Source organism: Macaca fascicularis, chromosome 12, assembly GCF_037993035.2.
Source record: "Macaca fascicularis isolate 582-1 chromosome 12, T2T-MFA8v1.1".
In the NCBI taxonomy this organism is placed as follows: Eukaryota; Metazoa; Chordata; class Mammalia; order Primates; family Cercopithecidae; genus Macaca; species Macaca fascicularis.
In genome coordinates, this window is record NC_088386.1 from 119,945,227 (window position 1) to 119,971,088 (window position 25,862).

General features: G+C 42.8%; 1 protein-coding gene across 2 annotated transcripts in view; it reads right to left on the reverse strand.

Moving 5' to 3' along the window:
- Positions 1–25,862, reverse strand: part of SERPINE2 (serpin family E member 2) — a 65,320-nt gene that overhangs the window by 11,709 nt on the left and 27,749 nt on the right. For both annotated transcript variants that reach the window (XM_065526170.1, XM_045368384.2), the window contains exons 2-4: positions 15,248–15,528; positions 11,713–11,940; positions 5,381–5,578 (exon numbers count right to left, since the gene is read on the reverse strand). In XM_065526170.1, coding sequence (XP_065382242.1) covers positions 5,381–5,578; positions 11,713–11,940; positions 15,248–15,506 — 685 coding nt within the window. In that variant the 5' untranslated portion in view covers positions 15,507–15,528. The remainder of the gene's footprint in view (positions 1–5,380; positions 5,579–11,712; positions 11,941–15,247; positions 15,529–25,862) is intronic.

Here is a 25,862-nt window from a genome sequence, read left to right on the forward strand (position 1 = left end):
ACCCGAGCCTGGCTTCTGTCTTGCGGCAACCTAAGAATGAAAGAGAGGATTCTTCGTCTTTACTCTTAGCCTGCATAACAAAATGGTCTCAGCAGAAACAGAAAAATCAATGGGAAAGTGAGGAAAAAATCACTTCCTAATGAGCTCTTTAATCCTTGAAGAAAACATTAAGTCCCTATTCTGGCAGAGCTAATTTTCTGAAACTGTGAAATTTGGGAAGTGGTTAATAAGTGATGGCTCCAGGGCATGAAATAAGGACCTGGAGGTGTTAACTGCTTCTAGAAATGTTTACTATTCTGTTAAGAAGGATCGAAGTAATGAATAATGAAAAGTTATGAGCTGGAATGTGTTTGAGGGAGGAGAGATATCATCCAGCTTCACCAGTTAATCCATCCTTGGCTGGATCTATCATTAACTGACAAGTAACACTAATAACCATGAACCATTCTGCATCCAGTCACCTCTGCTTGATGACTGAGTTCCCCCCACTCCTTCTGCTTCTGACCACAGAAGCTGATGACCAGTGGTAGCCAGGGTGCATCAGACATGTCCATACTTACCTTTATTTGGTGCCTTGAGGAGCTGGTAGATAAAATAACACCTTTTCTGTCTACCTGGTCACTCAAGCACTGCATCCTTTTATAGAGGGCACGTGCCAAGGCCACGAGATCTGGGGTTATAAGACCTGTATTCAAATCCTGCACCTGCAGCACACTAGCTCTGAGACTTTGGCAAGTTCCTTGACTCCAAGTCTTAGTTTATCTGTAAAAAGCTATAATAATGGCACCTACTTTACAGAATGGGAACATTCAATGAGACAACACATACCAAGAACTCAGCATAAGCTGGGCCACAGCAAAAACTGCCATCTAGTGATGTAAGATGCTGTGTAAAATACCTCGCTTCTTGCAATGCGAGGTCCCTGCTCACAGTCTAAACACAAAATTGGCCCACCCAGGTAAACCACATGGCATATTACGTAGCTGATAAAAGCATAACTCCCAAGCAGAATGAATCAAGTAAGGAAGGGGACTTGGGAGCCTTGTGTTGGAGCATGGAGCCTCTCGTCATCCCAGAGCTTTTCCCTTTGAAATCCCCTACCCGATGCTCTCTATTCTTTAACCTCTGGAAGGCAGACTGAGTATTCTTTAACAAGGATCATTTCTGCAGTGTATAAAAACGTAAGTATAATATGTTGATTAACTCTGAAAAGGAGCAGAGATGAAAAAGAGAAAATAAGGATTTTCTCTTAGATGAATGGTGGGAGATAATAAGTGAAGAATCAAGTATTAAAAATGTGGAGGAGATTTAGAACTTTCTCTAAGTGGTGTTTCGGGTGACCCAGTTTTTCCAGAAAGCCCCTGAAGTAATCCGATTTCCACTTTAAGTGCTACTAGGGAAGACGTAACTAGGCTCACTGAAATGTTAGGAACTCAGCCGGTACAATCAGGGAGGGTATCTTAAATATTTAATATCAGAAAGCCTTCATAGATGAAAGTCCCTCCAATTACCTTCTACTACAAGTAAATATGGATTTCCTGAGAACTTAAGAAACTTTTTAGACTGTACTTTAGTAGAAATTGAAATGGACATTTTGGAAAAACAACAGCAAAATGCCCCGCCGTGTGCAGCACTCTACATTCTAGGCTGGAGTCCAAAGGGAGTTCGGGGAGCGTAGTGGGGAAGGAGGGGTGGCGCAAGCAGCTGGGTGAGTATCGGTGCCATTTGCTGCTAAGGAACTGTGGGTTGAGAACTAAATGGGCAAGGGCAATACGTATATTTATTTATTGAGACAGGGTCTTGCTCTGTTCCCCAGGCTGGAAAGCAGTGATGTGATCAGGGCTCACTGCCACCTCAACATTCTGGGCTCAAGTGATCCCCCCACCTCACACTCCTGAGCAGCTGGAACCACAGGTGAGCACCACCATGCCTGGCTAAGTTTTAAACATTTTTTTGTAGAGACAGGGTCTCACTCTGTTGCCGAGGCTCATCTTGAACTCCCAGGTTCAAGGGATCCTCCTGCCTCAGCTTCCCAAAGTGCTGGAATTACAGGTGTGTGCCACGGTGCCTGGCATAAATGAGTTTCATCTACGCGACTAGAATTCAGTGGGCAACCAAGTTAAGACGTAATGTGAACAGACAGGTATGAGCTGGAAACTCAGGAGAAAAGAAGATGGAAATATAAATGTTATTCTTTGTGGGGTTTTTTCCAAAATAAAGTATCAAATGTCTAAATTCATAACCATAAAACATTTGTAACAACTGACTTGGAGATTCCTATGCCATTCATTCCTATTCCAGGAAATTACCTGTAGAAATTTACTGATGCAAGTATTGAAAAATGTATGTACAAGAATACTCACTGCAGTGCCATTATAGAAAAAAAGCAAATGGCCTTCCATAGGATATTAAGATACATTTATATTATGGAACATTACGTGGCTGATAAAAGAATCAAGTAAATCCTTATGAATTGGCACAAAAAGTTGTCCACTGTCTAATGAAAGCCGATTATAGAATAGAAATTACAGTACAATCCTATGTATGCAAAAAGTTTCAGACATATTTTACATATCCCTAGAAAGGTTCTCAAATGATGTACTTGATACTTAATAGGAATTTTTATCCAAGGAAACAGGATTTTAGGGGAACTTTTACTTTCTGCCACATATATATTGAGGTATACTGCGGATTTTGCAATGAGCATGAAATAGAATTCTACTAAAAATGATTTTAAGGCTTCTTTTTTTCTTAATAGAAAAGTTTCTACCCTTGAAGTGCTTCTACTTTATGGGGCATAAATCAGAAAGGTTTTCTTCTTAGTGTTCACTCTCCTTTTGTGATCAAGCAAATATTCTCAGAGCCCTTAATGATATCTTGGGGAGAACAGTCAAGAAGGCAGATAAACTGAATGACAATGTTTTGGCAAAGTGACCCGGAATAGTGAGGCATGGCTGAGGCCCAGGAAGCATCCGACAGGTGGCACCCTGGGCCCTGTGGGTTTGGACAGAGCAGTTTGAGCCAGGCCACTCCTGTAGGTCAGCGTGAGGAAACAGGCAGAAAGTGACGGACGGTCTGTGGAAACGGAAACGAACAGCCACCTGGGGTCACTGTAAATGGTAGTACTTTCTTCACAGCCCTGTCAAGACAATCCTTCCCTGTCTTATCATGAGAAGCTGGGTTTTGGCCAAAGCAAGAAAACAGGGAACTTATGACACTCTCACGCTCTGCTGCATGGCCCAGAACAGAGTCGCATCCAGTTCCAGGTTCCTCAGTGAAACCCGATGACAGGCATGGAAAGGAGGTTGAGAAGGGTGAGCTAAGCCGTTCGCCATGTTTACTTGTGAGGGAATGAGAAAAGGAGTGAGCAGGAGACTTTCTTATTCTGGTCTGAATTAGGTACAGATCAGTCAGGGCAGAAAGTAAACAGATAAGACATCAAATTGGGCCATTTAGGCAGAATTTGATGAAGGACCACTTGTAAAGCATAGACAGGATACAGAGAAACATGATGGACAGTACCCTGGACAAGAAACGGTGGGCACCACGGCTAGCCTTGGGCTGGGAGGGAGGAAGAGGGGGTGGTGACCCAATGAGAAAGAGCTCTTGGGCACATCCCCTGGCAGAAGCTGAAACCTTTGGTAGAGGAATGCAGCTGGCCCATGACTCTGTAAGCGGAGGCCTGGGAAGTAAATACCCTGACCCCTTTCTCCTCTGTCCTTCCTATCGCCTGCCGGCTCTCACCAGCCAACCCAGCAAGAAGCCAGAGAGCAAGGGGGCCCAGGGCAGGATGGAAGCAGGTGAAGAAGCAAGGCATGAATCACGGAAAGAGGGAAGATACCAACACACTATGGGGGTTCTGTAGGGTTTAAATCTTTGACAATAAGAACGTATTTGTGCATTATTTTCTATAAAACACACATACATCGTAGGCAAATCAGCTTCCAAATGAAGAGCTACCGTGACATGTAACTCTCTGAGAACAGCCTGTCTACTCAAGAAATGCATGTTACATTTCTGTAAAAAAAAACATTTTGAAATCTTCCATAGGAATGTTAATGGAATCCTTGCATTTTAATCTTGAACTATTGTTGTTTTTTTTTTTTCAGCAAGAGAAACATACAGTAAATGAGGGCCCCCTCACTTTTTATTTTATTTTTTTATGGACTATAAAGTGTGTACAAAAGATTGACCTAAAATAAAATCACTTCATTGAAATGCTAGCACAGCCACCTGCTCATATCCCAGGCAAAGTGATTTTAGAAGTTCATTTGAGCCTGGCGCGGTGGCTCATGCCTTTAATCCCAGCAGTTTGAGAGGCCAAGGCAGGTGGATCACTTAGGCCCAGGAGTTCAAGACTAGCCTGGGCAACACGGCAAAACCCCATTTGTACAAAAAGTAAACAAATTAGCTGGCCGTGGTGGTGCATGCCTGTGGTGCCAGCTACATGAGAGGCTCAGGTGGAAGGACTGCTTGAGTCCAAGAGGTCAAGGCTGCGGTGAGCCATGTTTGTGCCACCATAGCTGGGTGACACAGTGAGACTCTATCTCAGATAACTTTTTTTTCAAATTCAGAAATAATTTTTCTGAAATCCTACCATTAACATTTTTTACTGAACATCCTCTGAGACCTATCTCTATAGACATGTGAATATAAAGAATTTTACATGTGAGATTGACATCTGCTGTTCTATATCTCGTTTTCTGAAATCAACCATATATTGCATAATCCTTCCACTTATATAAATCTAAGTCTCATGATCACATATACATTCCACTGTATATCTGTATTTGGCTTATATTTATTTGTCAGTGTGTGCTTATGTTCAGAGTATAGATTCTCTGGAGTGGGACTGCCAGAGCCAGGACCCCGAGGAAGTCCTCAGACCACAGATCCCTGCCACAAACAGTGCCCAAGGGTCCTGCTTCCTCCCCACCAAAGCCACCAAGGGATTTTATCAACCTTTCTAATTTTTGCCAATCTGCTAAGTAAAAAAGAAATCCAATTTTTAATTTGGTAATGTAAGACTGCTAATGAGTTGCTGATGCCTTCATATGTTTACTGCTCACTTATACTTATTTCATGAATTGTCCTTTCGTCTTTAAGTTTTCAACCAAAAAGCCTACATGTGCCATGCATTAATACTTTTTGTACATAACATATGCATACATTATGCATATTATGCTATGCATAGTCACCTTTGTACATAACACGGATTTACGTGAGCTTTATAAAAATCCTGCCTCTCAGCACCCTGCTCTGTTTCCCACTTTTTTTAAAAGATGAAAAGTTAGATTTGTTCTTGAATTAAGTTAAAGCACTCAAGGGCCTTTCTGCCGCCAGCATATCCTAGAACAGGCCTTGCCGAGCATGAACTCACCACACCGGAACACGGAGAGCTGGGCCAGCATTGGCACTTGATAGGATTTCCCGTCGGCTGCCATGAAAGTACGTTTCTTTGTGTTCTCAGGTTGGAACCGTGATTTCCACAGACCCTTGAAATACACTGCATTGACGAGGACCAGTCTGGTGAGCACACCATCAATAAGATCTGGGGACAGCAGATTGTCAATCATATCTGTGAAGCCAAAGAACAAACAAGGGAAAAATAACCTCAGGACTGGTGGAGGGCTTGAGGGCAAATGGCAGTTGTCATCAAGTAGAATGAAAAATCAAAGGATTTTTAAGGAATGTTAAAGAGAATCTTCTAAAACTACCCCTTTGTACTTTCTAGGTTCCCCCTCCCCCACTAAATATTAAAGTTAAAAAGAAGTTAAAAGAGAAACAGAAAAGACTTTAGAAACCCCTAGCTAGGGGTTACGAAACTTTTCATCAAGGAATTCTTTTATTATCAATTCCCTGCAAGTCCATGCTTTTAAAAAAATCTTACTCATCCAAATAAGGTATATTTGATAATGAATTGTTTCTTTTTTCTTTTCTTTCTTTCTTTCTTTTTTTTTTTTTTGCGCCAATAAATGGTAGTAAGGGTTTCTGGTCAGTACAAGATAAGCAATTTTGTTCTGTTTTGCTCCACTTGGTTTAATTCAATCCCAGTCAAAAATAAACACTTCAGCCTATATGTTATTAAGGGTGAATGCTTCATTTCTCTTAAGATTTTAGAAACGTCAAACATTATTTTGGAATCTCTGGATATCACAAGGCCTCATTAACTGCTTAAAGAAGAATGGAAACAAAAAATCAGTGTCTTTGTTTATGGATCAGGCATGAAGCAAGGTGCTAATATTACAGGCAATAGAAGAGAGGATTTTGAATGTTCTCACCAGAAAGAAATGAGAAATGTTTGAGGTAACTGAAATGTTAATTACTCTAATTTGATCATTACACATTGTATACATGCATCAAAGCATTACCACTGTACACCATATATGTACAATTGTTATGGGTCAATGAAAAATAAAATAAAGCCCAGGCACAGTGGTTTATGCCTGTAATCCCAGCACTGTGGGAGGCCGAGGAGGGAGGATCACTTGAGGCTAGGAGTTTGAGACCAGCCTGGAAAACAGAACTAGACCCCATCTCTACAAAAAATAAAAATTAAAAATATATTAGCCAGCTGGGTATGGTGGCAGGCACCTGTAATCCCAGCTCCTTGGGAGGCTGAGGTGGGAGGGTCGCCTGAGCCCAGGAGTACGAGGCTGTGTTGAGTTATGATTGCACCACTGTACTCCAGCCCGGGTGACAGAATGAGACCCTGTCTCTAAAAAAACACAAAATAAAATAAAGTATATCTTTAAAAAGACAGGAAAAAATAAGGCCTGTCCTAGAACTCCTACTTTTAGAGGAAAATGCTCTTTACAAGATGTTGGGAATGGTCCATCTTACTTGTATCAGAAGTGAAGGAGTGAACACAACTCTTATCATTTCAGGATGCTTCCAAAATGCTACCCGTGGCTGAGAGAGTCTTCCAAAATGCTACCTGTGGCTGAAGGTTTGGTCTTCCAGTTAGCTTCCTTTTATTATACAGTTATTATACAGGTAGCTTCACAATTATTCTGAGGTCTTTGAAGGTTCAGTTGTGTAAGTGTGGGTCTGTATGTGTGTGTGTTTTTAAATAGGGATCACTAATGCCCAAAGCTATTAAAACTTAGTTCACTGCATTATTAGCTCAAATATATATGTGTGTGTGTGTATGTGTATAAATGCATACTATAAATGCAAGTTATACTACTTTACATGGTGAGAGTAAAACCAATAGCTTTTGAAGAAGCGAGAATATCTAATTCAGGGGTGAGAGCATTAAGTCCTTTTAAATGAAACTCAAGAGGATTCTGATGTACAATAAACAAGTGTTTACATAAGTCATGGTAAATAAACACTGACGTTTCCCACAGTGTGCTAAGACAGTTCCATCACCACTCACTACTTCCACAAGGGGGCACCAACACTGCCTTAAGTCAGGACAAGGAAGGAAAATACCTAAGCCATAAACAGCCATCATTCAACTCAGCACAAGGCTGGCTGCAAACACACGCTGTCCTGTGGGAACGAAGTTAGAACTTTATGACATCCCACTAGCAAGCTCGTAATTGACTTCCCAATAGTGAATGTTGTTTCTTGCCTCTGCTGGGAACATTACCAAGTTCAATTCCTACTTGCCCTTAACACAGAGCTCAATGGTCCCCTGGACTTCTAAATTTTGTCTGATCATCCTCGTCACCTCCTAAGAGATGCCTCTGCTCTCGATTTCTGTAAAGCCCAGTGCCTGGCCCACCATGACACCTGCAGTATTTTATTCTAGCCAATTTTAATGTGTCTGTCTCCCCCAACTACACTGAGACCTGCACGAGACTCTGCCGTTCACTTTTTGCTTACTCCTAGCACTACACTGAGCATACAGGCAGTGCTCAATAAGTGTCTGAAGAAATGTTCTTAGCCCCTTTTTACAGAGACAAATAATGCCTCCAATTGCCCCTGGGAGGACTAAGATATAATATGGGGACATGAAGAAATAAAAAGAAAATGCATAGTTTAGAGGCAAAGAGGCACATGGAAAGCTGCCATCAGTAACTGCCACAGATAGACATCTATCATCCATCCATCCATCCATCCATCCATCCATCCATCCATCCGTCCATCTGTCCGTCCTTGGATACCTACCTACCTACCACATGCCTGGTACTCTCTTAAATAAGAAACCAAGAAGGAAATCTGGCCTCAAAAACTATGAATTAGAGAGGTGCAGGCTGACATAAAATAACTTGGAAAAGTATACAGCTGCAATTTTAATAAATACCTTAAAGTGGAATTACTCAAGGCTCTGGAGGGATAAGAAGAGGGTGACCTGACCTAGTCGGCGAGGTCTGAGACGGATGGGACTTCAGATAATGGCTATAAAAATAGCTCACACTGGCTGAACATTTACTAAGTGCAGGGCCCTTTGCTAAATGTTTTATATGTATTATTCATATCATCACACCAGCCTTAATATTGTTAGAATTATTCTAATAGGTATCACTATTACATCTCTCCATTTTACAGATGAGAATGCTGATGCACAGGAAGGTTAAATAACTTGCCCAAGTTTATACAGGTAGTATGTAGCAGAACCGAGATTCAAATTCAGAACGTGTGCTTTAAATGTTCATGCCTGCCACTTGTGGGATGGTAGAGAAACGAGTCAACCTTAACCAGGGAAGAGGGAGAGAAAGCTCTGTAGGCAGCAGGACTGTGTGTGTGGGGTTCTCCAACAGGAGACAGGATGGTGAGTAAGGGGACTGGGAAGAGGCATGTGTGGCTGGAACATAGAGTACAAGGATGAGATGCTGAGGCTGCAGAGGCCAACAGGCCAGACCCATCCCTGATGTACTGCAAAAGGCCTGTGTGTTGGGCTCTCCCACTCTCTGTAGGGAAGGAACTATAATTTCCATGAGACAGACCCAGCAATCTTCCGGACACAGACAGTTGAGCTCCAAGTCGCTTCTGAGCTCTACCATGTGGTCATGTACCTTTCAGTGGGGGCAGTTCACCCCCAGGTAAAGGCAGTTTTGGAAATCAGCAGGGATGTTTTTAATTGAGTGGGCAGTGGCCAGTGGCCAGAAATGCTATCTGTCCTGCAATGTTCAAAACAGTCCCATCCAGTGAAGAATTGTGCTGCTTCTCCCATGGCTTTTAAATACCCCACTGGATCTCTGCATTGGTAGGACACCTACTTATAATTATCCGAGCCTAGAACCTCGTTCTTTTTCATGGGTAAACACGGGGTGGGTTTTTTTTTTTTTTTTTTGGATCCTTTTCATGTATGCTGAATTTGCCAGGAATGTGACTCCCATGCAAATCAAGCAGAGCCTGTGCTTTGTTTTGCTCAGAAATTTATCAAGAGTCTTGCACCGTTACAGAAAAACTGCATCAGCAATAGTAACAAAGTTCATGTTTATGAGTCACCAGTACAACAGGCCTGTCTGTCTGCTTTTATAGCTGTCAATTCACAATTATTCTGAGACTCTGACTACTTTATTATGTATTTGAGTATAGTTGTACCCAAGGGTTTACCTATTGAACTACATATAGACATTTCTTTTGTTTTCCTTTGTATTAGAGTTTGGCATTGTCTCAAATTTTTAAAAATGTGTGTGTGTGCATAGGGTAATATGATGTATGAATTTCATTTCAGAATAGTAAAAAGAGTATTAAAAATATTTGTTACAAACAGGGGAGTTAGGGCTGACAGGGCTGCAAAGCGCTGCAGGGGTCTCCATGCTTCTTCCCAGCACACGTGGGGGTTTTCTCCAGGTGCTCTGAAGACTGCCACATGGTCTAACTAATGTGGTTTAATATTACCATTCTACAGATCAAGGCAGCGGCTAAGAGGACAACATGACATGTCACAGTCACACAGCTCCAGCCACAGAGTCGGGACCAAGAACCAGTCCTGAGGACGTCTGCTTCCGACCACTCTTCACAAGCCTACAGATGCCAGACACCCGGAAACTCCACTGAACACCCTCATATGTGCTGGCCTCCTGATGGTTTATGGTTTTAGGAAGGGCACCCAGACTGCATGGTCCAGGCCCCACTAAGAAGGGACGCCACGAATTTACCCAAGTCACCTGGGATCTCCTCCACCCTCCCTGAGCCTTCTTTGTCCACCCCTTCACTAGTTCTGCTAATGGGTCTCCAACATTTGGGTGTGTAAGAATGGTGATGGGAGGCAGAGGCAGACTGGGAGTTGCCAGCCACTCCCTCGGAGATTCCAATGCAGTGGGCTGGGCTCCAGGGATTTGCCTTCTTAACACACAGCCCAGATAATTCTGCTGCAGGGACACCAGTAACCACACGTTAAGAAACACACCCTGAAAGGCCAGTTTCCCTAGATTTCGTCTTTGGGCTGCTTCTCCCTATAGACTCTCTCCCTTCTATGAAAAAAGGCTCTATGGCCAGGCACGGGAGCTCATGCCTATAATCCCAGCACTCTGGGAGGCTGAGGCGAGAGGGCTGCTTGAGCCCAAGAGTTCAAGACCAGCATGGGCAACACAGTGAGACCCCATCTCTTCAAAAAATAAAAAAAATTAGCCAGGCGTGGTGGTGCACACCTGTAGTTCCAGCTACTGGAAATATTGAGGTGGGAGGATTACTTGAGCCCAGGAGGTTGAGGCTGCAGTGAGCTATGATTGCATCATTGCGCTCTGGCATAAGAGATACAGCGAGACCCTGTCTCCAAAAAAAAAAAAAAAAGGAAAAAGGGTCCCAAGTCTGTACTCCCAGTCTTCACATTCTCCTGTTGTTTCAGACCTACAGCTCCTCCTGCATGTCTCCACCTGGACCTCCAGGTTACAAATTAAGGTTTTTGTTTGTTTGTTTTTGTTACTGTTGTTTTAGACAGAGTCTCATTCTGTCGCCCAGGCTGGAGTGCAGGGGTGCAATCTCGGCTCATTGCACTCTCCGCCTCCTGGGTTCAAGCGATTCTCCTGCCTCAGTCTCTCAAGTAGCTGGGATTACAGGTGCCCACTACCATGTCTGGCTTATTGTTGTATTTTTAGTAGAGATGGGATAAACCATGTTGGCCGAGCTGGTCTCGAACTCCTGACCTCAGGTGATCCACCCACCTCGGCCTCACAAAGTGCTGGGATTACTGGCATAAGCCACTGTGCCTGGCCTACAAATTAAGTTTTAAAACACCAACATTAGACTCTACTTTATTGAATGGGAGAAGAGACACCTACAAATGCGTAATCATTTTTAGATGTGGAAAGGGCTGTAATGGAGGGATGTGTAAAAGCTGTAATCGCGTGCCAATCATAACGGACAACAGGGTACCCATGTCTTTGGCAATGGCAGAAGCAAGAGGCCTGGAAGGCAAAGAGATCAATCAATCTGGAAGGATGAGGAGGACATTCCAGGTAAAGGGAGAGGCAGATGCAAAAACAGGAAGGAATGAGCACGAAAACCTTCCAAATTGACAACAGCCTGTGGGCAAGGACGCTGGAGACCAGATACGGCAAGGAGAGGAGACAGTGGAGGGGCTGGATTCTGTTCTGTTGCCCAAACTACAGGAGAAAAACCTCCCAGGAGCACAGTGAGCGATGGCAGATTGAAGGGGAAGGTGGGAGACCGAACAGAGCTTCCCTGGGTCCAGAAGTTTCTCAACCGACAGGCCATTGGATTGGACTTGCAGACGCCACTTTGAACCCTGGAGTCTAACTCATGCTTTCATTCACAAACTACACAATCATATGACATACTGTGGCCACTCACCTCTAGTTTCGTTTTTAACCCATGCATTGATGGAATCACAGGCAGAGGCTGGATCCTCAAAGTTCACATTCCGGACCTCACTCTGGAACACATCTTTGTTCCTTGTAACAAAAGGCACTTCAATTTCAGAGGCATTCTTAACAAACACGGCGTTAGCCACTGTCACAATGTCTTTATTCTTCTTGGAGACGATGGCCTTGTTGATCTTCTTTAATATTTTACCAACTCCTAAAAGAGAAACCAGAAAATACTGCAGTATTTCCATAAGAATCTAGAAAAGTTTTTAAAATCTTTTATATTGCAGCAAGTAAGAACAGTACAGGCCAGATGCAGTGGCTCACACTTGTAATCCCAGCAATTTGAGAGGCTGAGGTGGGTGGACTGCTTGAGCTCAGGAGTTTAAGACCAACCTGGGTAATATGACAAAACCCTGTCTCTACCAAAAATACAAAATTAACTGGACATGGTAGCACACCTGTGATACCAACTACTTGAGGAGGCTGAGGTGGAAGGATCGCTGGAGCCCAGGAAGTCAAGGCTGCAGTAAGCCTTGATCGCGTCCCTGCATGCGGCCTGGGTGACTAAGCAAGACCTTGTCTCAAAAATAAAAATAAAAGAACAGTACAAACAGGATAGCTATGAGTAGCAAGAAACTAAGTCTCTGTCCTCTCAGGGGCTTATTTCTTAAGAAAAGGAGAGAATGGGGTTAAAGTCTAACCACTGAAGCTCTCAAAAATCAACTGTGCTTCTGCATCAAAACAGGGATATTCCGCGTGCTCTTGCCACCTTCCCAATGCAGACCTCATTCTCATGGTAGCCTTTCTGGGCACCAGATCAGTATGAATGCTGGTACAGTCCTCAGTTCTATAGCCAAGGGGGAATAAATCAAAGCGAACTTCCTAATTCTTTCTCTCTTGTCTAACATTATTAAGCGCTACTTCCTTTCTTGCCAAAGATTTAACAATGTAATTTCGTTTTTTCTATTTTGGAAAAAAAATGAATAAAATAAGCGTTAGAAAGACTATAAAAAATTACCATGTGCCACCATCCAGAACAATGTGGTTTTTACTTGGTATCAAGCTCAAAGAGTAAGGAGATTAATTTTATGGCAATATAAGCTTTATTTTACATGAGCCATTCATACATGCTCCATTTAGTTTGAGAGGGTGAAAAAGAGGCAAATAAGTTATAAGGATGCAATGTGTTTCTACAGAGAGCTCAAATTACAGATCCTTCTTCATCGCTTGGGGTCTCTTCAAAATGACACTGTCCTAAAACATCCTGCCGGAGTCACCTTGATGGTCCCCTAAAGAGCCAATTTGTCACTGTGAATGTACATGCTCTTCAGACCCTTTACACAGGGTGGGGCTGTCTTCTCAGGGCCCACAAAGAGGGGCGTGTGTAGGACTTTACAAAGTGCATGGCCCTCTCTTAGACGCTCATGACCACACCTTACAATTGTTCTACGGTGCAGGCCCATTCTACAAGTAAGAAAACGGCAGCCTTTAGAGGCTGAAAGACACTTCCAAGGCCAATTGCCAGCTCCTGGCCCTTTTGGGGTAGGGGTGAGGCAGTGGTGGATGGCCAACAGGCCAATATTGTTAGAACTTCAGAAATAAAATGGCTTAAAATCAGTGTGGCTCAGCATTAAAATAAACAACAAAAATCCAGTTGCTACTTTGGAATTGTCTCGGCCGACACGGCCTGGATCACACTAGGAAAGGCCATAAATTTTAGCAGTGATTCTCCACGAAGTTATAAATCACCAAGAGTTTTCTGAACTTCCAAGCAAGGGGCAGAACAGTGTGTTCCAAGTATTTAGTCCTTCTATGCTTCCAACAGGTGAACAAACTGCAAACTCATGCAGAAGTGTAATGCTGCATCAACAGAGCAGTGAGATTAGGCATTTGGTGCTGGCAGCCCTGGAGGCCACGCTGAGCAGAGTTGGAGGTGGGTGCAGAGCGAGGCACTGAAGGACACAAATCGCCACCTCCCTGATCTTACTCTCCAGCTGACGATGCCAGTGCAGTCAAGATTCTCAGAACTTTCGGGCCAGCCTGGGTGGAAGAACATGGGCAGGAAGACTCCCTTGTTTCCAACAAAGTAAGCAGACCTAGATGTGAATGTGACTTTTGCAAGGTCACAGAGGGTGTTGGTGGCCCGGAAGAGTGGGGGAGCCAGTCCTGCTCCCCTGCGAGCTGCAGTCAGGGAGACAGCAGACAGGACACAGCTCTGGGCAAGACCCCTCAGCTGAAGCAAAACAGTGCCAGAGGATGAAGCTCGTGCAGTTAAACGGGTCATTTAAGAAAGGTTTTTCGTTAAATCAAACTAAACCTTTTTCATTGGGCCTTACTTTAAAACATTTTTTTAGCTCTCTCTCTCGCTACATATCTATCTATCTATCTATCTATCTATCTATCTATCTATCTATCTATCTATATTTTTTCTTTAAGCTCTGGGATGCATGTGCAGAACGTGCAGGTTTGTTACATAGGTATACATGTGCCATGGTGCTCTGCTGCACCCATCAACCTGTCAGCTAGGTTTTAAGCCCCGCATGCATTAGGTATTTGTCCTAATGCTTTCCCTCCCCTTGCCCCCCACCCCTCGACAGGCCCCGGTGTGTGATGTTCCCCTCCCTGTGTCCATGTGTTCTCATTGGTCAGCTCCCACTTATGAGTGAGAACATGTGGTGTTTGGTTTTCTGTTCTTGTGTTACTTTGCTGAAAAGGATGGTTTCCAGCTTCATCCATGTCCCTGCAAAGGACATGAACTCACTCTTTTTTTATGGCTGCATAGTATTCCATGGTGTATATGTGCCACATTTTCTTTATCCCGTCTATCATTGATGGGCATGTGGGTTGGTTCCAAGTCTTTTCTCAGCTTTCTATTTTGAAATAATTATAGATTTATAGGAAATGGCAAAACAATATGCAGGGAAGTCCCACGTGCCTTTCACCCAGTCTTCCCAATGGTACTGTCGTTGCATCAGGAAATTTCCATCAGGTCAGTCCACAGGGTGCATTCAGACTTCACTCATTTTCCATATACTCCTGTTGTAGGCTTGGGGAGGGGGGTCTGTGCAGATTTGTGTGGCCACCGCCACAATCAGGACCCAGGATGGCTCCACCACCACAAGGCCCCTGGGTCCCCCACAGCCACCCCTTCCCAGATCCTCTCACATGCTTTACAAGCACACCTACAACCACAGTGCAACTCAGCCCTGGGCGCCATGGAGGTGGTGAGCCAGGAAGCGTCCCCTGCAGGAATGAGGGCTGAAGCCTTGGGAAGGGAGACCTAGTGACAGACCCCAAGCTCCGAAAGTACAGAAAAGGGACCAGAGTCTAGTTCTCCTAACTGCCAGCACCACGCTATTTGTTCTTTAGAAAAGACTGACCCCAAGCCCCAAGGGGCACCAGCGAAACCTCTTCTGGCTGCTCTGCTTCTTGGGGCTGTCAGCAAAAACCAAGCCATAAACCCTGCGGTCACAAGACTCAGGCAAAGGCCCCGCCAGCAAGCAATCGTGCACACGCACCATTCACGCCGTATCTCATCACCGTGGTGAGCTGCTTCTTGGTCCTGCCGTCTGCCCCCAGCTGAAGCATCCCCAGGACGGACGCAATCCCATGGGGAGAGATCACGATGTTGTCATGAGGCCTCGACTTGACAATCTGATTGAAAACCTGGATCCCCGTGTTGGAGCCTAGTTCCTCGAGAGACAGAGGGTTGAAGTTGGAGCAGATGGAGGGCAGCGTCACAGAGGCCAACAGGAAGAGGGGGAGATGCCAGTTCATGGTTCCTTCCGCCAAGGACGACCTGAAAAAGTAAGTTAAAAAATATTTAAATTATACTTAAATGGGTACTTTACTACTTTTTTGTTTCTGTTTTTTTTTTTCTTTTTTTTCCAGATGCAGACTCGTTCTTTTGCCCAGGCTGGAGTGCAGCGGTGCCATCTCGGCTCACTGCAACCTCTGCCTCCTGGGTTCAAGCAATTCTCCTACCTCAGCCCCCTGAGTAGCTGGAATTACAGGCATGCACCACCACGCCCGGCTAATTTTTGTATTTTTAGTACAGATGAGATTTCACCATGCTGGCCAGGCTGGTCTCAAACTCCTGACCTCAAGTGATCTGCCTGCCTCAGCCTCCCAAAGTGCTGGGATTACAGGCATGAGCCACTGTACCTGGCCTGGGAGACCATTTTGTACTCACCTAGGTATGCTTGACTGTACTCAGCATAATTGAATGCCATATGAATACATTTAAGACAGAACAGTGTAATTAAATCAGTTTTCAAAACACATCTTGGGGAGGTGGGGAGGGAAAAGAAGCAAACTTCCATCTCTTGGGTCCTTACAATGTGCCAGGTCCTATACTAATCAGTATTTAATTCTCGGTTATTTTATTTTTATTTTTATTTTGTTTTTGAGACAGTCTCACTCTGTTGCCCAGGCTGGAGTGCAGTGGCACAATCTTGGCTTACTACAACCTCCACCTCCCAGGTTCAAGTGATTCTCACATCTCAGCTTCCTGAGTATCTGGGATTACAAGTGTGCGCCAACTCACCTGGCAATTTTTTTCTTTTTTTCTTTTTAGTAGAGACGAGGTTTCACCATGTTCACCAGGCTGGTCTCGAATGTCTGGCCTCAAGTGATCCGGCCTCCCAAAGTGCTGGGATTACAGGCATGAGCCACCATGCTTGGCCTAATCATTATTTAATTCTCATAAACGCCTTTCATCCAATTAAACCAATATTTACTGAGGGTCCACTGTATGTTGGGCCCTTTTATAAGCGCTAGGCATATGACGTAACTAACTGGACAAGACTCCCACCCTCACCGAGCTTACAATCTAGAAGGGAGACAGAAAATAAGCCAGCAAGCAATAAAGCATTGTCAGAAAAGGATAAAAAGCACAATAATAAAATACAGGGATGTGAGTGGACGAAGGGCTGGCGGGGTCGGGAGGTGGTCATTAGATAGGGTGGTCAGGAAGCCACCTCTATGGCAGGGACATGGATGATGAGACCTGAATGGGGGAAGGAGCCAGCCACACTCTGATGGGTACAGTACGCTGGGCAGAGGGAGAGCAGGGCCGAGGCCCTGAAATGGAAATAAACTTGGTGTATTAGAAGCCAGTGTGGATGTGAAGTCAAGGTCGTGGAGTAAAGAAGGGAGACAGGTGGGTGAAGCCAAAGGAGAGTTCAGATCTGGGAAGGTCCTGTAGAGCCTGGAAAGGCACTGGGATTTCATTCCAAGGGTCACAAGAAACCCCTGGAGGATTTCAAACATGGGAGTGAATCCCTTGGGTTGCTATTATTATCTTATAATCACATGTGCTTGATTCTTTTACCATAAGCACACTGCTTTTAAAATTAAAGAATGATTAATTAAAATAAAGTTAAGCGACTGCTTTAAAGTTACAATAGGGTAGGACAATTGGTAAATTCATCAATTTTGAGGATGGTGTTGCTTACATGGATGTTCTCAACTACAGTGATTTGTTTTAAAGAAGCTTCCCTCCTTAATCACCACTCACAGAGCTTTCTCTGGCTGTGACAAGTAAGAGGTAGGAAATTTGCATGTATTTATGGAAAAGCAAATACTTTCATTAAGTAAGAACTTAACAGTGGCAGCTGGTAAAACAAAAGCAGCATTTGTGATGTTGCTAATTCGGTTCTTCCCTAAGAGGCCCGAGCTCCTGCTGAGCACAAGTCTCCCGTGGAGTCAATGTGTCCCTCTCTGTTGTTACGTGTGGGAGGTTGGGGGTGACTGCAGAGAATAAAACAGAGGGGAGCCTTCTAAGAGACAGGTGACCTGGAGGGAGGGGGAAATCGTGTCTCTGTGTGCTCTGGGGGAGGGCACGGGCACAACCACAGTGTTAGGCAGAACTGGCCCCGTATTTGGTGTCTCCTTGCCTTCCTTTCTATGCACTTTCTGTGCTTCCCATCCTAGGGAGTAGGAGATGTTCAATAAACACTTGTCAGATTAATCCGATGGCTCGTAAATACTTTCTATTTTTATTAATTAATTTCTCACTGCATCAAAATAGTGTTTATGGAGTATGGCTAAGAAAATGCTTGTGTTTAATTCTGATCCTCACAGTCAGCTCAAGACACTCTCTGAGGGAAGAGCCATCACTACATTCAGCGAGGACTGTGGGCTCACATAGAACTCCCTGCCCGGCCCCCCCGACACAGGGGGCCCCACCGTGAACCACTGAGGCCATCATTCCACTTGACGTTGCAAGTTTCTTATGTGTTGTGAAACAAGCGCTTTGCTAAAGATTTAGAATGTGCCGTGTTTCTCCAGAGCTTAATTGTACAACAATTGTATAAACCCAGCCTGTCTAAATTCAAAACATGTAAGTGACCTACATACGCTGCTCCCGCTTGGGCTCAACTGGCCGGCGTGGCCTATTTTGACTTTGGCACCTAGGACTGGCTCTAATGCCACGACAATCCCTTGAGTTTCCTGGAGCCTACTGGACTTTGGAGAGCATCCAAATCATGACCGCGGAAGCTTTATTCATTTCATCTAAAAACTAGAAATGGTGTTCTCCCCTTCCTTCTTCCCTCTTGCCTTTTCTTTCTTTTGGGCAATAAATATCCCCTTTAAAATTTAATATAGCACAAAGTCATCACAAGTATAAAACATTGTGTACAATCTTTGTTACAAATGGCCAAATCCAGTGACCAACTTCATCCATCTCAATTGTTGACTCTTGCATTATAGTCTATTCTGGTGTCTCCATTCAGCCCGCTATAATCTGTATTCCTGAAGCCTCCCCAAAGAAATCCTCCTAGATTAGTGAATATTTGAATAAATATCAGAATTTGGATTCCCAAGGCATGGACATTAAACTGGTTTTGCCTCTGGTAGCTTAAAGTTGATAGACTCAAATACTACAGATATATATACACACACACATATATCTATCTGTTCTATATATATAGATATACATTTTCTCTCTCTCTATATATATATCTCAAATACTACAGATATATATTTTCTATATATATCCCCATATCTATCTATCATCTATCTATATATATATATAGAGAGAGAGACAGAGAGAGAACATTGTAAAAACAGGGTGAAAGGATCAGTGACAATGAGAAATCTAACAGCTCCAATGTCTTAAAGTCACAAGGACAGTCTCCCAAATAAATAGCTAACTTATTTAGAAGAATTCTGCTTGGTTATAAATTTTTGCTAAAAGAACAGTTTTACTATGACATGGAAGAAAGCTGTTATGGGTGTTTTTCTGGGTTTCTTGGACTTGGGAAGTTTTTGAGAGCTGTCTATGTACAATTTCATAAAAGTGCACTGGGACAGTGTTAGAGCTATGCAGAACTTGGAATCAGAGCTATTTTTGATTGATGTGCTGAGCACAACTTCTTCTTGGCCAAATGCTCACTCGTCTAAACTCACCTGGCTTATATACGTGTCTAAGAATAAGCTTTCATTTTTCTCCAAAGTTCAGTAGCCAGGAGAGGGGGTGTTGATCTATAAATTACTTTAGGCCCGCATAATTCCTAACAATGAAACACACTCATGTCCAAATAGACAGTCGCTTACATGAAGTAACTTGGAGTTATCAAGCTTTGAAATGCTTGATCTCTGGAACAAGCAGATGCCATAATGGGAAGTACATAGAAACCTCCTGTTTATTTTCCTTTTTAAGAGAAATTACACTTTTAAACTTTCAAATCAGAGAGAAATAAGTGCTGCCCAAATGTACTGCATAGCAACAAAATGGAAGATTATCGTTTGCTTGAATATTGTTTTCCAACAGTAAAAGTAAGTCTCTAGGCCATCATTGGAGGGAAGATCATAAGCCCATCAATAGAGCCATCGCCATAGGCATATCCTTCCAAATGCCAGGTATCTCCTTCCCTATGTTCTTCTAGTTTCTCTTACTTCACACCTTTCTCCTTTCCAGTATGGGGAATGTTTACGAAATAGCTGGGTACTGCTTTGAACTTTAACCATGATTTAATGTAGTAAATAATGGGATGGTAGTTTTGCAAATGCCAGACTCCAAATATATCCCTAGCATTTATAAATAGACCACTTGCCAATTGCAGACATTAGAGGAACCCACTCTCTATAGACCCAATGGTGTCCACCCTCTCTTCTACGCAGGTGATGCTCAAATATGCAGCTCAAATCCTCAAACTCTCTGCTGAATTTCAGTGCTATACTTTTCAACAGTTTGCTACCTGTTTTCAATTCATTGTTCAGAAAAATTATCCACTGGTGGGGAGGGGCACTAGTCTCCAAAAATCTACCAAATCTTCTCTTTTTCAAGAGTCATAGTTTCTGTTGATAGAGCTTGCTTACCCAAGCCTGCACCTCTGCTTCTCTCCCTTAGCCCCCACCTAGCAACCGTGACACTTCTACCCAACTCCTTCCACGGTGTGTTATACTTTTCCTGATCATAAAAGATGGGGTTCTTTATTCCCTTCTTTGAATTTCTATAGCATTTCCCATTTGCATGCCTCATTTTGGTTGTTTTCCAAGTGTGTTTTCTTTTCTCCCAAGTAGACTGGAAGCTCACGGAAAGCAGGGACTTTAGAATCCTGGTGCCCACAGGGTCAGCTTAGGGCTAAGCTTACCATTCATTGGTAGACACAAAATCAGAGGTTGACCTGTGGGACTAATCCAGAAAGTGTTTGCTGTGCAATACAGAGTGTTCTAAAAATAATTTTAGCAACTAAAAGTCAAAAAAGTCACAAGTTTAGATTAGGGTTATTCTCAGGAAAAATGAAAAGGAATGAAAGTTCTGGTACTACTGGGCCCTCACCCCCCATGGCAAACGTTCTGCACAGCCGCCACCCCTTATGGGCTGGGCACCCACTTCCCAGCGTGCCTCGCTCCCGCTGCTCCCTGCTGCTTCACACCCCACCATCGCCGCCACTGCCATCACCTCTCCAGGCTGCTTGAGCACCTGTGACCAGACCCCTTAGCCTGGAACCGGTGCTGAACAACTGAACAGTGGAGACCAGGATAGACAGTCACAAAACAAGAAGCTCACTTCCGACCTAACAAATTCTCCTTTTTATGAAATAAAATAGTTTACATATAGTATACGAACAAATGATAAATAATATGACACTAGTCTGCTCTATGTAGCAAAATAAATAAGTTGTAGGCAGACAGTTTGGTAGGAAAAGCCACTGGAAAGACTCTTCTGGGTCCATTCATAGCTGGAGGGTGCACACGTATTTTGGGAGGACACGGAAGCGTCTAATGAAGGAAAAGTTCTCCATCCCCTCTCATTCTCTATAAAAGGTTTAAAGTGATCATGTTTTATAAAATGTGTATTTTTAAAAACATTATATCATGGGAATTATCAAATATATGCAAATATTTAATACTCCCCCCATATTCAACATACAGAAAAAGCAATTATCAACTCATGCCTTGGTTTATTTCTACTCAAATCAAAGATGATTTTGAAGTTAACTGTAGACATCATATAATTCAAAATAATTTCAACATATAGTCTAAGCCTAAGGATTTCAAATATATATCCATAACATCATTATCACACCGCAAAATAACTCCTTAACACGTTAAATATCTAGCCCAGGTTCACGTTTTTTCTAATTGTCTTCTTTTTTTTAATAGTATATTTGAATTAGGATCTAAGTGAGCTCCATATATTGCAACTGGTTACATCTCCTGCCTTTGTTTTGTTTGGTTTTTCATCTTCTAGTTGCTTCATTTTTTTTCCCTTGGAATTTTTGTGTTGAAGAAACCAGGTTATTTGCCCTGTAGAGTTTCCCCAGGGTAGATTTTACTAACTGCATTGATGTGATGCTGTTCAACAAGTTCCTCTGACTTCTGTCCCTCCTGTAAACTGTTAGAGCTAGAGCAGGGGTCTGCAAGCTACGGCCTATGGGCCAGATCTGGCCACACTTTTTGTTTTGTCTATGGGTGCATTTGTGCTATGATAGGGAGCCGAGCAGAGGTGCCTGGCTGCAACACAGACGGTATAGCCTGCAAAGCCAAAACCAGTTATCGTGTGGCCCTCTACGTGAAAAGCCTGCTGACCCCAACCGTAGGGACTGATCAGATTCAAGTCGATTTTCTCTTTTTGCAAGCATATTTTGTATAGGTGCTGTCGAGGGTGGTGAAATCAGTAGATAGTAGCTGACTGTCTCTTTTTGTGGTGTTATCAGCTGCTCATGATGACCGCCTAAGTGCACTGTTTTATTAAAAGTTACCAAATGTGGGTGCTGTTACAATTCTAACTTTCCTTCCTTACTTATTAATTAGAATATTTATATAAAAAGAAGTTTTCCATAATCAACTACTTGGTTGCCCTGAGGTTTATTTTGTGTTACAAGGGCAGGATAAATTCTTCATTCATTTCCCATATCTAACAGTTTTCAAAATAATTCAAAATAGGTTGATTGACCAGAGGGTTTTGTTTTGTTTTCTGTATCACTATAAACTCATGTTTTTCAACAGACTTTAAGGGTCTTGATCCACTGCAAATACTATTCTTATTGATGCTCAAAATGAGCCTCTTCACACTGGTTCTTAAACCTTCTGATACAACCCTAAAGTCTTGTTAGCCTCCTTGCTTTCCAGTTTGACTAGAGGTTTAGGCTCATTTTATGTATCTTCTGTTCCAGATGGAATCAGCCACGTCTCTAGGGAGCTCTGGTTCCTTTTAGTGAGAAACAGTAGCACTGAGCACCCTTATCTAATAAACTCTAAATTAACTGTGGAAATGCTGAGCTACAGTGATAAGGAAAATCCAAAGTCCATTTGCACCACTCTCTGGACTATATCCAAATACTGAAATTCAAATTATGAAAGCCAGACTGCTGACACTGTTTTACACTGATGGTTCACACATCACTGGAAAATCAAATTATGAAAGACCAGCTGCTGACACTGAATCGGTTTGCCTCCCATGGCCATCTAGACGGAGAGAGGCTCGCTGGATGATGACGAGAAAAAGGAGTCCGCTGAGCATTAAAAGCTGGGCTGGCAGAATCAAAGTGCATTGCCCTCGTGTGACAGCAGAGTCTCCTGAATCAAGCCCAGCCTAAAAATGGAATCCTAACAGTGCAGATGCCAGCGATAAACAACTGACACACAGCCCGGCAAGGAGAGCCCCCACATTTATCTCAGCCTCTCCCCTCCCTGCCCCTCGGTGAAAGCTGACACCTTCTCAGGCACTAGGAAAGTCTTGCTATCCTAGCCTCGTGTTGCTAGGATCCTGGTTCTTGGAACCTAAGACCCCTTATTAATATATACGGGCTAGAGCAGGTGGAGAAAAACAGCAGGCATGTTGTGTCCGAATCATGACATCCCTCAACAGCTTTTCCTGTCACGGCTTCCCAAAGAAGTAAATGTACAGGCCGGGCACAGTGGCTCACGTCTGTAATCCCAGCACTTTGGAAGGCCGAGGTGAGCAGCGTGCTTGAGGCCAGGAGTTCGAAACCAGCCTGGCTAACATGGCATAACCCTGTCTCTACTAGAAATACAAAAATCAGCCAGGTGTGGCAGCACATGCCTGTAATGCCAGCTATTCGGGAGGCTGAGGCATGTGAATCTCTTGAACCCGGGAGGCAGAGGCTGCAGTGAGCTGAGATGGTGCCACTGCACTCTAGCCCAGGTGACAGAGCGAGACTCTGTCTCAAAAATAAATAAATGAATCAATAAAAATGTACAGGAAAGGTTTGGGGCTGCCAAACTGAGACTTCTGAATGGCCTTAAGTAGAATCGTGCTGTCCAGCATTCAGACCAAATGTTTCCCAACAGTACTTTGCCAATACTCTTAAGGGTGTTTGGCAAGAGGCATTCTAGAGACTCTTCAGGTGGTGACCCATGGAGATTAAGCCTGTCTCTGTAAGTTGACAGTAATTGTTAATGGACAAGTAATTGGGGTTAAGCCTCACATATGGTCTCTGTCTCTCAAACCTGTATAAGCAATACTGAAATAATGTCCACTAAGACCTGTCTTCATTTTCCAAACATCCACCACATTTTCTTATGATACCAAATCAGGTGAACAAGCAAACTAAAGTGTCTCTTGGTTATCCTTGGGAAGTGTACTGAGTATTATCAAAATGACTCAGCGTCTTTAAAATTTAGAGAACAAATGGGAAATGCCAACTTATCAAGGAGACAGCAGCTTGATAGTTTTAAAATGGGTTCTTTCAGGTTACTGGAGAAAGAGACGTCGGAATTTTTTCTTAAATTTTTGTCTGCCTTCAAAGTGTATGCTCATTCTATGACGCTAATGAATTTGGCCAAAAAGGAACCTTAAAATGTTTAGGAAATAACTTTTCAGCTGCTGAAAAGTATGGCAGCAACATCCAAATGGTTCCTGCAACAAAAAGACACATATTTTATTGTGAAGTACACTCTGACGTCAAGTGCCTTTTATCCACATATTATATGTTCTGAAATCTCTTTGGGTTGATGGGAAAAGGCTAGGGGGAAGAGGGGATTAGAGTTTTGTTAGCAGTCTGTCTTTTAAAATTCAAGATTACAGGATATTTATTCTATTTTCCTCTAAGTTTCCGGGAAAATACACCTAAGGTTCAAATTCCAATCCTACTACTACCCATTAACCAAGAGATCCAAGGCAAGTCACAATCTTTATCCATCTTAGCTTTGTCCTCTGCCATATCAGAAATCGTTATCTCAAGGGTGGCCATGGGAATTCAATAGGTGCAAACAGAAAGACATAGTAACCAGCCTAATACCTGGCTCAGAGCAAGTGTTCAGTAAATGCTGGCTGTTTTCTTCTGGTCTTCTTCAGTGTTCAAGACCTGAAATACTCTGATTTGTATTTCAGCAACTATTTAGAAAGTCTCAAGAATCAAGCTAAGAAAACAGTCAAACACTGCTACCTTGATGAAGGCCTGTCTGTATCTTTGTAACTTCCTTAGACTATTTAAGACTCAAAAATAGATTAAGAAAATGCTGGTGCATTTTGCTGTCTCTGTAAGAGAACTGAGGGGTACATTACTATGGGAATGAAGGGGGATAAGTGTGTCCCAGAAAACCTATAATAGTGCTGAGATATGTTTTTCAGTCTGCTGACAGATCATTAAATCTGGTTTACTTATGTATCAAGTCCTACAGACTTTTCTTTTTGACATGTCTTTAAGATGTAATGGTCCAAATGGCTGATTTCCTAATCCAGCAACCAAGAGGTGACCCAAGACATTACAGTCATATTGACCAATGGTTCTCAATCTTTAGAAACAAGGAAATACCTTTTTAACTTCTCTCTTCAGTAAGAGACACGGAAGTACCTTTTTTAGACATAAAAAATATTACACATGTATGTTTTTAGTATTTGTAAAAATACATAATAAAAAACCATGAATTCTTAAACATGTTAATAAAATGCAAATTCTTTTTATCAGTATCTAGGTACATTTTTAAAAAATCGTATGTTGAGATATTATTTATCAATCTATACTCAAAACTGGGCCATGAACATGATTTCTCTGATCCTTTAGAATAACCCTCATATGGCTATGGGCCCTCAATTCAGAGATGAGAAACTAACACTCTCTGGATTCTTGCCAATAAAAAAATGAGTATCAAGTGCTAGAGTGTAAATTGATTTTTAAAAAATCTTTCTTAAAGGCAATCCCTAGTATGCATAAATAATCTTAATAATGTATCTACCTATTGGAACACTAATACCCCTTCTATCAATCAATCCTAATGTAATAATAAAAAAGATTCCGGTCCAAAAATGTTTACTATTATTTTCAGTGTAAAAGCATTGCAATGTTCTTTGCAATAAATAATGGCAACAGCAATTATAATTGCAAATTGAATCTCCAATGGAGGGGACACTGTGGGTGACCTTTTACCAATTTTGTGCGCTTATCCCCTAGTTTCTATGTGCTTTGTTGCTAACGGTTTATACCTGTTACCTCGGACAATTACTAGTGGGAGTTGAAAGCCACTTTCTTAGTTGGCCTTAAGTGGTTAAGAGTTCACAAACACCATTCCCTTCCTGAGGACTAACAGCCATTGACTACTGGTCTGGTTGTTCACTGACTCTCCAGAGCTCCCCATGAGCTCTGAATGTAGGACTTTGCCTGATATTTCTTGCTTGGTTTCTTCCCTTTCTAATTCCCACTCTTCCCCTTCCCTTAC